At 40.5% G+C, this 16,370-nt stretch overlaps 1 protein-coding gene across 1 annotated transcript; it reads right to left on the bottom strand.

Annotated features, from left to right (window-relative positions):
- Positions 1-776: 776 nt before the first annotated feature.
- On the bottom strand, positions 777-2,718 carry LOC122011922 (probable indole-3-pyruvate monooxygenase YUCCA9). The gene is made up of 3 exons (XM_042568389.1): positions 1,817-2,718; positions 1,371-1,742; positions 777-1,269 (listed from the first exon to the last, which is right to left on the bottom strand). Exons 1-3 carry the CDS (start codon positions 2,459-2,461, stop codon positions 1,045-1,047), a joined length of 1,242 nt encoding a protein of 413 aa, XP_042424323.1. The 5' UTR covers positions 2,462-2,718; the 3' UTR covers positions 777-1,044.
- Positions 2,719-16,370: the final 13,652 nt, after the last annotated feature.

The raw sequence follows: 16,370 nt of genomic DNA, 5'->3' as shown, positions 1-16,370 counted from the left end.
CCTCAGAGCTGTTTAGAGGTTTTCTCCATTCCTTGTGCTGCACAAGGAATTATTGTGATCCTATCTGCAATGATCACCATCTCAGTTATGGCATTCAAGAACAATTAATTTTCTCTCACATCAGTTGAACAAAATTATAGTAGTCTGAGATAACACTCCAGATCTAATCATAAGGTGGGCCTTCTAATCCCTTTCGCTTTGATAAGGTATTAAAGAACTGAAATGCGACCAATATAGAATGACATTTTCAAGTTTGAGTTACTTGATGGTTTATTTTCATAGACAAAAATTTATTAACCAGGGATTCTGATACTGACCTTTCCCTTTCAGCTCCTTCCAAGTCAAACATACCAAATTTTCTAATCATGATCAGATGTTTACATGCCAGTTTGCTCCTATGAACAACGACAAAGTGAAGTGGTGATCGATCGATCGACAGTTATTGAGGCAGAGGGGAGTAAATGGTGGGCAGGCCATGTGGTGTAGGGGTTGCCTGAGGGATCTCTGAATCCATGGATCCCTCAATAATGAAAAGTGCAGTCTTCCATATATCGGGAGTGGCAAAAGGAAATGGTCCAGTGAAATTGCATGATGCCTCAGGCTGGAAGAATTGAAATGTCAAAGCACTTCAAAGATTCCTCCTTTTTCTATGCATTGTGCTATATAACAGAGCAGAATGTGGGTGACCACTGACCAGTAGCGTAGAATCAGGTCCATCTTTACTGTAAAGTCCCTGTCACTACATTCTCCTTTCAGCAATGAAATGCTCTGGCACTTGTAATCATTGATCTTGTAATTCAATTCAAAAATAGTTTGGTTTAAGGAGAGGAGAGGATTATGAACTATGATGTAACAAGAGTGAGAAAAAAAAGTTTTTGTACAAAGACTCGATACTTTCTCAAAACTTTTGTCAATCTAGCTATTTTACAAACAATAATCTACAATCCAAATCAGTAATACAACAAAGAAACAAATAGCAGTGATTGATTAGTCCTGTGAGATGCATCTTCTATGGCAAGCAAAGAGTCTCTTGGCAGTGATTGATTAGTTCTGTGAGATGCATCTTCTATGGCAAGCAAAGAGTCTCTTGGCCGGTTTGAGTTCCTCCTTCCATATCCTGCCGATGTCCGCCGCCGTCCTCACCGCGTCGGAGGCAGCTCCGGCGAGCCCTTTCTTGGTGAAACCGACAGCGTACAGCCCGCACTCTCCTTTCCACCCATTTGGGAATGGAGTCTTTGGGAACCCGTCCTTGGAAAAGAAATCACATCCCTGCAAAACGAAGCAAAACTTTAATCGATCGATCAATCAATCAATCTCCATGAACATTTCTGAGCGGTTTTACAAATCAATTTAGGCAAATGAATCTTTACTTGAAGCCACTGAGGCACGTTGCTGCGGTATCCGGTAGCCAAGATGACGGAGTCGATGTCGAGAACTTGACCGTCGACGAGCTCCACCTTTCCGGCGGAGAAGCGCTTGATTCCGGGAACGACCTTGATGTCTCCGGATTTTACTTTGGCAAGAGCACCCACGTCGAGAACAGGGGTCCTCCCCTGCGTGTTCTTCAGCTGCAGAGGACCGACCGATGGCCGCCGCAATCCATACTTCTCTGTGCTCCCGAGTACAAACCAAGCGAGCACCAGCAAGATTTTGTCCACCAGCCACAGAGGCAGCCATTTCATCATCACGACGGCCAACTCGTATACTGATTTACCGAGCACTTCCCGCGGCAGTACATGAGCCTGCGACCGAAATCCGGCCGGTGAGTAAAATGAACCAGGAATCAATGATCAAATGTTTGCAATCCGATACTCACCCTATCGCGGACCACCATGGCCGGGAAGGCATTGTGGTCGCAGAGGTCGAGACTGATCTCCATGCCGGAGTTGCCACAGCCGACCACCAGCACGCGCTTTCCGGCGAAGTTCTCGCCAGACTTGTAGTCGCACACGTGTATCACGTCGCCGGCGAACTCCCTGAGCCCGTCCAGCTCAGGGACTACTTTCTCCGAGTTCTCGCCGGTGGCGGCGACCAGCCAGCGGCCGATGTACTCGACCTCGGTTGCAGGTCCGGCGGTCCTCACGCGCCACAACTCGCTGGTCTCGTCGTACCTCGCCGACTGCACGGCCTGATTGAAAGTAGGATTGATGCCGAAGTGGCTGGCGTAGGACTCCAAGTAGTCGATGAACTGCTTCTTGGTGGGATACTCGGGGTAGTCGGCGGGGAAGGGGAATTTGGGCAGCTGGCAAAACTGCTTGGGGAGGTGAAGCTTCAACCGGTCGTAGGTGCGCTTTTGCCAGAGCGAGGCAATGCAGTCGGCGCGCTCGAGGATCACCGACGGCACGCCGTGCTCCTTCAGCCCCGCGGCGACGGCCAGCCCCGACGGCCCGGCTCCGACGATGATCGGACCGTTCACCCACACGCACCTCCGGTGCGACAGGAAGTCGAATCGATCGGCCATAATCTCCTCGCTCGGCCTTGAAGTGGAACAGAGAAGAGGTTGTTGCAGGCAGGCAGGCAATCTCTAATTCCAAGGCTTAACAATTCAATGCCATTGTGGAATTAAGTTCTGGACGAGAGGAATGGAGATGAAAAAGCGACGTGAAAGACGGCGATTTGAGAGGGGGAATGAAGCCGATTGAGACTTGCGTCTTGCGGTGGAGTGGGGAAGGAAGAGGACGATCGAGCTACTTAAATAGTTGAAGGGCCGCCCATGGCTCTTCATGTGCTTGCCGCTAGCTTTGTCCCTATTTTATTATTATTATTCCTTTACTAAAGATCACAAAATCTACTTGTTTTCAGAATGAATTAGCCAAAAGTTCCTGTTGTATCGACGTTGTTATCACTTAGCTTCCCAAAACTGAAACAGGCATCAGCTAGCCCATCAATCAGGACGCAAAACAAACAGTCTGATGAATCCTTTGACCTGATGCTGCATTTGATGGAGATTCATCTCAATAAATTTGCATGGAACATCCCTTCACCTTGCTCCTTCTCAGAGCCACAAATTTCCTTTTCAGACGTCCTTGCCCGTAAGCAGTGGCTGAGCTCATCAATGGCCTGGCAGAGTTTTCTTGCTTTTCTCTGATGATTATTGAATTGGCATGAACGGATATAGTTTTACCGCTCTATCATTATTACAAACCTTTATTAGATTTCTTTTCTTCGCACTTTGCCTTTGATTTCTTTTATAATTATTGATTGAATAGGCACATGTTCCGGTCAAATCGAGGCATTTTTAATGCGGCTTAAGAAAAACCTATTGCTCTTGCTTTACAGAATACACGGCATTGCAACCAGAGACCTGATCCCTGCTTCATCCGCCATGAAATAAATACAGAGAAGGGGATGGAAAAGGAGGAGAAATTCTTTAGTTGTTCTTAATTGGCTAATGACCAGTGAGTAGAAATGAAGAATCTTTAGCTAGCTGCAAATTGTGATCTGGCAAGCCAATCATCGTCGTATAACAAAAGCAGCGATCAAAGTTTATCCTTCTCCGGGCTGGATTTGAATTAATGAACTGAAAGCTATTGTGCGGAAAATTATGTGTGATTTTGGCTTTAATGTAATAATTACTCAAAATGTACAGCAAATAGATCAAGTAGTTTGTGGGCCATCGCAGTGCATGATTAGTATCGAGTTGGCGGCGCCCATCTCCTCGTTAGCCATATATTCTCTCTTGGATCATTAAATTACGTAGTTTTCATGCAAATTCTCATTAGGATGACTACTTCCGTCTCTCTTCCATCTTCCATAGGTCATTTTCTAGCAGGCTAAATTCTCATCATCTAAATCTACCCTTTTTTTTATCGGAAGATATTAAAAATAAATACTCTATAAACAGCACACCTAATATTATTGAATATCGATCCAAAAGATATAATTACTATGGATAATAATTTACTCTGAATCCGATTGAGAATAGAAGAGGGTATAGAGGCTCGAAACTTGGCGGTTATGAGTTTTCTTGTAACAAATATAGATTTTCAAATTCTGTACATATGGTCGTTGACAGAGTCTGATTCCGAATCACCAGTCAAAAATTATGCCTTCTAGAAGGTTACTCTATTAAACCTGCATCATGGTAGAGTATTTTCGGATTTGGATATAGAGACAGATATGGTAAAATACTATTTATACCCTATCTGATATATATGAAGCTCATTTATTAAGAAAGAAAATATTTTAACATGCTTACCAAGCTATTGCCTTAATATATATACTCTATATTCAATAAGAGATCTAATAACTCCTCCCATGAGGGTCGGGGACTTCTTTTTCTTATTATCCTCACTCAATATTATTTTTTAAAAATCTAATAATTAAATATTTATAAGTTCATTAATATATATATATATATATATATAGATTTGTTATGCTACGGACTATTGCCTACGGATTGTTACGGACCTTACCATGTCATTTTTTAAAAAAAATTTAAATACAATTTTTTCTCTTTTCCTTCGTTCTCGCACTCACCGCACAGCTTCGCCTCCTCGCGCCAGCCACCCTTGCACCCGCCGCCGACCGGCCTGCCCACCGCCGGCGGCCTCCGGCCGCCTGGACCCACCCACACTATAGCCCAGAGGTGAACCCGTCGGGGATCACGACATGATTTCGGCCGCGATCCACCGCGATCACGCTAGATTCCGGACGCGATCGCGACCGGAATCCGGTGGGATCGAGGCCGGATTCCAGCCTGGCCGCGTTCGAGACCGAAATCTGGCTGCGATCGCGCCGGATCTCTTTTCCTTCGTTCTCGCATTCACCGCACAGCTTCGCCTCCTCGCGCCAGCCACCCTTGCGTCCCCCGCACTATAGCCCAGAGGTGAACCCGTCGGGGATCACGACATGATTCCGGCCGCGATCCACCGCGATCACGCCAGATTCCGGACGCAATCGTGACCGGAATCCGGTGGGATCGAGGCCGGATTCCAGCCTGGCCGCGTTTGAGACCGAAATCCGCCTGCGATCGCGCTGGAATCTGGCTGCGATCGCGCCGGATTCCGGTCACGATCGTGCCCGGAATCTGGCGAGATCGCGGCCGGATTCCGGATGCTTCACGACCGAACTCGATCGCACCAGCTTCCGACGAGTTGCGGTCGGATTCCGGCGCGATCGCGTCTGCAGGGTTGCAGGGCTGCCGGGCCATCGGCGGGGGCGGTCGGTAGACGGCGGGGCGCGAGGGTGACGCGCGGTGAGTTCGGCGAGAACGAAGGAAAGAGAAAATTTTTCATTAATGAAAAATAAAAAGCGGTTTTAAAAAATAATTAAAAATAGGAAGGCAGCGATAAAAAATAACCACGTGAGTTTGTCCGTATGGTTCCATAGGAAAAGGTCCGTAGGATATCAATTATATATATATATATATAATTATAGGTATTAATAGAATGATAGGTAGGTTATGAATACTCAATCCTTTGACTTAGATGGAAATGAGGATGTGGATGAAAGTTAAATATTTGGTGGTGAATATGAAGATATGTATAAGGTTGAATATAATAAATGATGTAGATACAAAGCATATAAAATTTAACTCAAATTTTACCCATTATCATCACTACTCATACAAAAGTTATAAGAAAAATTTTATTTCCTAAGCATTCTCTTGCACACTTTCCTCACTAAACTTTTATCGAAAAAATTAACTTAACTCTAGTCAACTTAATTATCAGTTAATATCTATCGACCATACTCATATTGTAAGTGCCCTGTGGTAGTTTTGATATGATCAACTAAGTCAAAGTTAAATCATATTGTCTTTCAGATGTCTTGTGTCTAAGTGTGCAGAAATTTAAGAGCACAGGAAGTCGAACGAAAGACGCAGCTAACGAGAATGATGACACGGGAGAGAGTCGACGGGCTTGGTGCGTCCCAGGGACGAGATGCAGCGAAAGAGTACGCTAGCGGACGAGAAGGAAGGCTGCAACGTTTTCGAGGGACGAGAAGTCGGAGCGCAAGGTTGTTCGAGAAGGCCGAAAAATGGGTTTGGATGAGCCCTATTCCGGATGACCGAAATCACCCAAGCGAGTGCAGCTGAAGTGGAAGACCTGGACGAAAAGTCAATGTGGAGTTGATTGGAGTACAAGCGCCGGAGCCATTCTGAATGCTCGGAGTTATTCCGGGCGCTCGGAGTTCGAGCACCCGGAACTATTCCGGGCGCTTGGACCGACTTGGTCCAACCAGGGTGCCTTGGCGAGGCGCCCCTATGCGAAGGCGGTTCGGGCGCCTGGGGTTGTTCCAGGCGCTTGGACCAAATTAGATTTTATCCAGATCCACGTCCAGGCGCCCGGAACTCTTCTAGGGGTCCAGATCAGGGCTGTAAATACATCCTTGATCCCAGTAGTTCAAAAAATAACACTTGTAAACGATCTTCTTTCTGTTTAGTTTTGTAATCGAGTGCTTTAACTGCTGTAAAAGCTTCTCCACAGGAGGAGATTTGATAGTGAGCTTTCAACGTCTTGGACTAGCAATCCCCTAATTGTAAACTAAGTAAAAGATCTGTCTCTTCTTTCTCTTTTTAATTAGTTTCTTTTTGTACAAGTATTTTAATCAAGTTATAAGATTGAGAAAAGTGTTTTCAGTTTTTATTGTATAGGATAATTCACCCCCCTCTTACCGACCGCAAGGGACTAACACATATATATTTTATGATAAACTTGTATTTCTTAACCATCTCAAACTCAGATTATAATAATATTTTGATTTTTTTTGTATTCAAATGTATAAAGACATATATAATATAATGTGTATATTTCAAACAGTTTATAGCTTTAGGATATTTAGGGCATCTATATCAGCATATCTAAATACATAATTTATTTTAAATTTTATATTTTATATTAAATTTTTTTTTACATCAATTGCCTTATTTATTACATAAATTTAGATTTTATAAATAGTAATTTTCTAAATTTAATGAATGAATTCATTCTCTAAATATTAAAATAGCATTTAGTTTGTGAGAGAGAAAAAAATAAAAGAAATTAATGAATTGAGTAATAAAAAGTAGATATTACATGTGGAGAAAAAATAATAAAAAAAGTGAAAGAGAGAAGAAAATAGTAAAAATTTAAAGATAATAGAAATTTTAGAATAGTTGATATAAGATATAGTAAAAATTAATTATCTAAATTTAATAAAGTAAATGATTTATCTAAAATTTTAAAGATGTTATTAAGAAATTGAAATAAATGAATACTCTAACTCATCCAAAAGTTCATCCAATAAATTTCATAAAATATAGTAGAGCTCTATTCTACTCCTTTGTGGCCTAAGTATTTTTTTTCCCTTTGCATGCGTTCTTCTGAAAGAACTTTTTCTTCTTCTCCTGTTTTTGTTTTTTGTTTTTTGTTTTTTGTTTTTTGTTTTTTGTTTTTAATGTCTGTGCCTTTGCTGCATGCATGTGCATGAAACCTCGGTTCCCTACGTGACTCTTCTTTTCACGTAAAAGGAGACGTCCACATTAAACCTACGCATTGAAATGATACAAACCACCATGAGGCTAGCTCTTTCACCTTTCAGCATGAGAATATACGTTGGAAACTTCATCTATATATGATTAATTATTGCACCGCGTGCGGGATTAACTGACTAGCTTAGACAGGTGGAAGGACAACGCAATGGCCACGTAGCCTAATACCTTTTGTTATCTGTATAATTAAACTGGGTCGGTGATAGTGTGTGCAAGTGTCAGAATAAACTAAGTGAAAGAGGAAGAAGCCCTACGAGAGGAAGAATATTGTTATTGTTATGCAGAAAAGTAGTGGGAGAAGATTATGATGATTAACCGAGACCATTAGCCATGAGGGAGTTTCTCAGTGGTTTCTAGGGTTTGTGATGGTGATCATTACCTCTGATTAGGATCAGGAGCAGTTCTAAAGGTGGATGACTAAGCATGCACATCAAACCTTTGTGAGGTTTTGTTATTTATTTAATGGAGTAGATCAATGGCTCACTTCCACACTGAATGATAGAGTGAGTGTAGTGGGTTCTAATATTAAACAAGAAAAGTAAGCTTCTTTAATTTGTGGTTGATGATCATGAGAAGGGGCCCTTAAAATTTTGTGTTAGAGCCGGATTGTGAGAGTTCTATCTTCGCTTGATTGTATATGGACTAGTTGCCTTCGAGCATGATCGAGGGCGATGGCTTCCATCATGCTCGGTATAGTTTTTGCAAGAACGCCGAAAAGAAAAGTTTGATCGAAAATTTTAATATATACATTAAAGTAGGGGATCCTAATCAAATCATTAGCCTAAAATAATGGAAGAACTACAAGAAAGTTATGATAAATTAATGATATCCCTACAAATTATAATTAAGTGGTGCCTGCCCATTTAAGTCCTCACTCGATTTCCTTCGAACTATAATAGACTGAAGATTCAACACATTTTTTTCATAATGAGATGCAACACACACACAATAAAAGGGGGGAAAAAGGTAAAAAAAGAATAAAGGCACAAGATGAAGATATTGAAAGCAATACAGACAAATTAAAATACATAATTATTATATAATTTGACAAGAGAATATAGATATGGGAAAGTTTGTACATAGGGAATGGCTATTATATATCATCAAATATGTATCACATTGGACAATTGACTCATAGAGGAGATTGACATCACATTATTATATCTTTTTATTTTTAAGTTAATGTGCGAAGCCACCATATATACTTAATTGGGAGTTCCACTACTATATGTGTAAAGTTTGCCAAATTATTTACAATTACTTAGGTCCCATTAAATGACCACAATCTTCTATTTTTTTTATTTAGAAGTAAGTGCCGAAGAGAATTTTGGTTTCTCCATTCTGATTGACAAAATCATATGATTTTGATGTTTAATAATAAGTTTAAGTTGTTTTGGACTTGTGAGCTTATTTTGGATTTATAGTTCTAACATCTATTGTAGATCCTTGGACTATGCTAAGCTTGAATGGATGCACAATTAAAGACAAGTGTGAAGTAAGCTTGAAGACTTTATATCTATGACGGTCTATGTGAATTGTATTTTAGGTGTATCGTGGTTGATATTAGGTATGACAATTTCATGCGAACTCGATAGAGGATCCGATACCAATATCCAACCCGAAAGGAGGAGAGTATGGAGGGACTACCGACACCCGATATCTTATCCAAATATCTAATTAAATTATATATATATATATATATAATTATTTTAATATGATATTAATTTTAATATGTTTTTGTTGAATGATGATAGTTAGATGGAAGGAAGAAAAATTATTAATATAAAAAATATCCGGTCCTTTAATAGGTATGATCATGAGGATGAATATCATATATCCGATGGATATGAGGACGAAGGATATAGAATCTAACTCATTGTCATCCCCAATTCATCTCCATATGAATAGGATAAGCATGCATCTAGGGATGAGTTGGATCTATTTTTAAAGCTCATTATTGAAGCCATTTGACAACTAACAAGGTAATATTTATGCTCCATTTGGGAGTTCTAGGTCATTAATTGTTGATCGACTATAGCTAAAATAGAACCTAGTTTTTAGGTTTGTACCAAGTTTGGTTGACCAAAACTTCTAGGTTGTTGATCAAATTGGGTGCACTAGGATTTGTGACCATAGTACTAAATATTTGGGAAACATGCACGATTTTTACATGACAAAACTAACTCTCTATTTGTAAGTCTACCAAAAGAGTGATTAGTCGACCATATTAACTTTTTTTTTTGTTGGTTTCAATACTAAAGGTTAGTTGACTAGGGTTTTTAGTAAGTCGACCAAGCAGACAAATTTAGGCGACCAAACTTATTTATAGGTGAGAAAAATTCAAATTCTATCTGGTTAATGAATATTTTACGATTGATTCTGATCTACCAAGAATTTGGTTAGTCAAATCAAATTAGTTTGCAACTATTTGTCAAGCTTATACACTACAATAAAACTACCTTTTAGTGACGGAATTAGAGATGGAAATATACTCCCATCTCTCATTTAGAGATGGAAGTATATTTCTGTCTCTAATTAGAGATGGAAGTATATTTCCATCTCTATTTTAATTTAGGAGTTTAGAATTTAAAAATCAATGAATCAGTAACGCTTAGCGATGGGAATAAATTATCCATTTCTAAATAGAGACAGACATTTTAATTCCGTCTCTAAATAGAGACAGAATAAATATTCCATCCCTAAACTCCTAAAATAGAGACGGAAATATACCTCCGTCTCTCATTTAGAGACGGAAGTATATTTCCGTCTCTATTTTAGGAGTTTAGAATTTAAAAATCAACGAATCAGTAATGCTTAGTGACAAGAATAAATTATCTATTTCTAAATAGAGACGGACATTTCAATTCCATCTCTAAATATAGACGGAATAAATATTCCATCGCTATTTAGCCACGGAATTAAGGCCCGTCGCCAATGAGACACGGGACAACAGGGCGAGAAAACACGAGCCATCCCTAAATCGCGCAAAGTAGCGACAGAAATAATAGGTCTGTCACTATTTAGCCACGGACCTATTATTGCCGTCGCTATTTATCACGATTTAGGGCTTACACACAGTGCCATCTGCCTCTCCTCTTTGTGTTCAGGAAATCTCCGGTGACGGTCTCCTTCAGCATGCTCTCAGACGTCCGTCTCCTCCCACGTCCTCTCCTCCATTGATCTTCCCACTATCGACATGACTTCTCTTTCCCAATAGCAATCTCCATTTTAGCTGTAGTTTAACCCAAACCCTAATGGCGGCAATCTTGGTTGGCTGAGATCTCGTGGCGATGACTTGAATGGCCTCGAGCTCGTGGCGGCGGCGGCCTCCGCTAGCCCCAACCTCCGTCGGCCCCGACCTCAGTTGGCCTTGAGCTTTGCCGACCCCAAGGTTGTGGCAGGGAGCTTGGGCGGCCCTGAGCTCGTGCCAGTGACTTTGGCCGGCCTTGAATCATGGTAGCGAGCTTGGGCCGACTTCGGACTCACTACCATTTCATCTTGGTCAGCGTTGCTGCTGGATTCCTTAGCTCACAACCAGGAAATTGTTGCTTCTAGGGTGTAGAATTATATTCGGGTTGATTTTAACGTAGTTTAGCAAGTTGTAGAATTAATACCTAGTATCATTAAAGACAACTTCTTAATTATATACTTAATCTTTTGTATTCAAGATATAGTTGATGAATACATTGAATCATGTGTGTAATACCTCTATTGTATTAATTGCATACTTACTAAGTAATCAATCTTATGTTTATTAGGATACAATGTACATGAACAAATATTGGATGTACAATAGATTAGAAAATAGATTTATCCGAGATGAATATTTTGCTGAATTTAAGGAGTTTGTGAACTTTGCAAAGAGTCATCCAGAATGTATGGATTGTGCCACATTATGTTGTCCGTGTAATCATTCCAAATGTAAAAATAAAGATTTTCGTGATGAGGACACTGTGAAAGTACATATATGTAAAAAAGGATTTGTTCCTAATTACTACAACTGGTACTGTCATGGAGAGCCTTATTTGTCTCACCGTATTGGAACTTCGGTTGCTTTTTCATCTGACACAACTCTTTTAGGGGAATCATCATCTAATGAGAATGCAATGTAATCAATGGTTTATGACACTATGAATGTTGTTGATCATTCAAATATAGATGAAATACCAACACTTGAAGTTCAACAAATGTATGATATGTTAAAGGCTAGTGAAAGAGAAGTGTGGGAAGAGATTCTATTTGGTCATTCCCAATTATTAGTTACTGCAAGGTTATTGAACATTAAGGCAGATCATCATTTTTTAGAAAGATGTTACGATGACATATGTTAATTGATGTCTGAGTTACTTCATGTTGATAACGTAATGCCTGATAGTTTTTATAATACAAAAAAAATTGGTGAGAGGTTTAGGTTTACCTATACAGAAGATTGATTGTTGTATTAATAACTTCATGATATTTTGGAAAGAAGACAGTGAACTGATTGAATGCAGAATCTGTACTCACCCTCGTTATAAGCATAGTAGTCGCATACTAGGGAAGAACAAGAAAAAGAGTGCATGGAAAATTATGTAGTATTTCCCATTAACTGCTATTCTCCAATGCTTGTACGCATCTACTGCTACTGCAAGCTATATGAGATGGCATCATGAGCAAGTGCATGAAGAAGGTATAATATGTCATCCTTGTGACTCCTCTATATGGAAACATCTTGATACAATATTTTCCTCATCTACAATGGAACTACGTAATATGAGACCGAGACTTTCTGCAGATGGATTTCAACCATTTGGTCATTCGGGACAGTAATATTCTTCTTGACTAGTTATAATAATACCTTACAACTTACCGCCATGGATGTGTATGAAAGATGAATTCATGTTCTTTACTGTGCTTATTCCAGGACCAACTAATCCAAAAGAGAAGATATATATTTTCTTGCAACCTCTCATTGCTGAGTTGAATGAATTATGAAATGCAAGGACAGTGACTTATGATGCTGCAAGCAAAACTAATTTTAGATTGCATGCTTCATTATTATGAACGATCAATGATTTTTCCAGCATACTCAATGTTGTCAGGGTAAAGCACGAGGGTGAATAGCCCTTGTGGCTTTCACGTCGTTTTAAAACAATCAATCAGAGTAAACGTTATGCAGCGGAAATAAAAGAAACAATTGCAAACTCGAACACCAAGATTTACTTGGTTCGGAGCCTGTGGCGACTCCTACTCTACGACCTATACTCGTTGAGTATTTACTTTGGGCAATTTACTATCAATCCAGAAATATTACAAAAGGAGTATTATAATTTAAATGCAATAAATTAAAAGTATACCAACAACTCAAGAATGGAGAAAGTCGAGCTTGTGGTTATCGGAGTAACGTTATAGCTCCGGATTGTTTCGTTAGCAGTGCGCAGTAGAAGAATCGTGAATTTTAGTTGTACTCAAGCATTTGGTCAAGACAGACTTATATAGATTGTTGAGGGCGCCCTCAACTGCATAGAGGGCGCCTCCAACCCCGCCGAAGTCGCAGCGCCGATAAGTTTAGCTTCCCTCACTGCTTATCCGCCTGAGGGCGTCTCCAAGATCATGGAGGGCGCCCTCCACCCAGCATCCAGGGCGCCTCCAGGTTCATGGAGGGCGCCCTCTATCCTGCTGAGCGGAGGTCTTCGGCTAGTGCACCCGAGGTGCAACCTCCATGCTCCATGGAGGGCGCCTCGGGTACTGTTCATCTGAGGCTTTACTTCTTTTTCACTCCCTACAAGATGTGTTAATCCAAAATACAAAATATATCTTGCAAAACAGAGTTAAGCACAATAAAGTCATATTAAGAAAAATATTTGACAGTCATCGAACTGTCCGGTTATGACTTTGAATTTCCATCCGAAACCCCTAGGTCGAACAGACGCTTACTGTTCCCTCACCGGGGAACGCGTCCTCACCTACTCCACTCAGGAGAATTTACCTGTTGCCAGTTCGGTCCTCTAGACTGACTGGACTTTTGCTCATCACCTGAGGCTTTCGGTCTTCATACTGGACGTCCGCTCCATGATTTGCCCAGACTTCCACCCAGTTCGCGACACCAGGATTTCAACCTAGAGTCCCTGACTCTAGGATTTTTGCCTGAAGCACTTGACCTGCCAAGACTTTCTACCTAGGGTTACCACCCCCTAGGATCTAGGATTACCATCCCCTAGGGTTTTGCCTTTGTTTAATCGCAGCTAGGACTTTTCCTCACCTAGGGTTACCACCCCCTAGGACCTAGAGTTACCGCCCCTAGGATTTTCTGCCTGCCTAACCACAGTTAGGACTTTTGCCTAAGTACACTTAGGACTTTTCTGCAAACTCATTCAAACATGTTAGACCACAAGACAACTTAACTTTGAATCATTTGACATAATCAAAACTTAGGTTCGATCGTCTGGTGTTCCCTGCACCAACACAAGGATCTTGAAGGCGCCTTGGATGCTGGGTGGAAGGCACCTTCCATGGAGCTTGTAGGTGCCTTTGGACAGATAAAATTTGTAAAAAGTGGATTTTATCGACGACCAAATCTATCGGGATAAGTACTTAGCTAGAGGCATCTTCCATGGAACTTGAAGGCGCTTTCAATAGCCTATATAAGGCAATCTCGAGCCTCGCCTCAATAACACCGACTTTTGCAATTATTCTACAACACACTTCTCTAAAAGATGATCCTACAACTCTGTGATGCAACTCTGGCGACCAAGTGATGCGACTCCAACGACCGAAAGCACTACCTTCTAAGATCCTCAAAAGTTGTCGGTATATGTTTAATTATTGCACTTAATTGTACTTTCAAGTTGTAATTCTTCGAATCTATAGTGATTGTCCAATGAAAGCGATCAACGATCGCGGACTTTGGACTAGGAGTCGTCACAAGTTCTGAACTAAGTAAAAGAAAAGTGTTAACGATTGTTTTACTTCTGCTCTATTTCTATCTTCCGCTACGATACTCTGTATTTTTTGAAAAGTGTGAAAAAGCCACGAGCGCTATTCACCCTCCTCTAACGCATCTCGATTCTACATTTGCTGCATCTGAAACAAGAACATCTCATGAACTTGAAGAAACAGAAGTTGATGATGAAGTCACAGAAGAATCTCCCGATCCATACAATCTCTTGTAATCATCATGCATCTCCTCCATGGCTTGTTTTACACTATCAAATAAGGTTCCAACTATATCCTTCTCATACATATTTGTAAACATGAAAGAAAGGTATCCCAAAACAGATGTTCATACAAAAGCTAGGCTTATAGTATATATCCCAACAATCTCCCACTTATACTAAAAGACTATGCTGCCATAAATGTTGCCATACATCTGATTCTCATCCTCTCAACATAGTCATCAAAAGCTCTCGCTGGAAGGGCCTTAGTGAAAGGATCTGCCAGGTTATCTGCTGATATAATCTTGGCAACAACAACCTCTCCTCGTTTTATGATGTATCGTATCAGGTGATACTTGTGCTCAATGTGTTTACTTGCCTTATGGGCTCGTGGTTCCTTCGAGTTTGCTATTGCACCACTGTTATCACAATAAATTGTGATAACTTTGAGCAAACCAGAAATCACATCTAAGTCCATCAAGATGTTTTTGAGCCATACAGCTTCTTTGGCTGTCTCAGAGGCTGCCACGTACTCAGCTTCCATGGTGGAGTCTGAAATACATTTATGCTTAACACTCCTCTATGCTATGACTCCACCTCCCAAAGTAAACACATACCCCGAGATTGATTTACTACTGTCCCTATCTGATTGTAAGTCTGAATTCGTGTAACCCATAGGGTGCAAATCATCTGCCTGGTAAACCAGCATATAATCTCTAGTCCTTTTCAGGTACTTTAATATATGCTTTACGGCAGTCCAATGTTCCGGTCCTGGGTTACTTTGATATCTGCTAACCATGCCCACAACAAAACAAATATCCGGTCTCGTACATAGCATCACATACATTAGGCTTCCTACAGCTGAAGCATAAGGAACTGTCTTCATCTCCTCTATCTCCTTTGATGTTTTAGGACACATCTCTTTAGATAAAGGTACTCTATGCCGAAAAGGTAGAAAACCTTTCTTGGAGTTTTGCATGCTAAAACGAGCTAGGATAGTATCGATGTATGAAGCTTGGGATAAGCACAATATCCTTTTCTTACGATCCCTTATTACTTTGATCCCAAGAATATGTCCACATTCTCCCAAGTCCTTCATATCAAACTGCTTGGACAACCATACTCTTACGTCTGACAACACTTTGGCATTGTTGCTAATGAGCAAAATGTCATCTACGTATAGTACAAGAAATACCACCACGTTTCCATCACTTTTCTTGTATACACAAGACTCATCCGGACACTGAATGAATCCATAAGAGTAGATCACTTCATCAAACCAGATGTTCCAAGATCTCGAAGCTTGCTTCAGTCTATAAATGGACCGATTGAGCTTACATACAAGATGCTCTTTGCCCTTCGTAATGAATCCCTCTGGTTGCTTCATATAGATATTTTCTTCAAGACTTCCGTTAAGAAAAGATGTCTTGACATCTATTTACCAAACCTCATAATCCATATGAGCAGCAATGGATAAAAAATCTGGATAAACTTTAGCATGACTATCGGCGAAAAAATTTCCTCATAATTGATTCCCTCTTTCTGAGTATACCATTTCGCAACAAGCCTCGCTTTAAAAGTTTCCACTTTCCCGTCTGTTCCTCTTTTCCTTTTGTAGACCCATTTACATCCAATGGCTTTTACACCATTTGGTGGTTCTACAAGCTCCCAGACCTGATTAGAATGCATAGATTCTATTTAAGAGTTTATTGCACTTTGCTAAGATGCTGCATATTTATCTTAGAGTACTTCATCATATGTCC

The sequence above is a fragment of the Zingiber officinale genome, chromosome 1B (genome assembly GCF_018446385.1).
Source record: "Zingiber officinale cultivar Zhangliang chromosome 1B, Zo_v1.1, whole genome shotgun sequence".
Lineage (NCBI taxonomy): Eukaryota > Viridiplantae > Streptophyta > Magnoliopsida > Zingiberales > Zingiberaceae > Zingiber > Zingiber officinale.
Note: the sequence above shows the minus strand (reverse complement) of the source record. Positions and strands in the feature narration are given on the sequence as shown.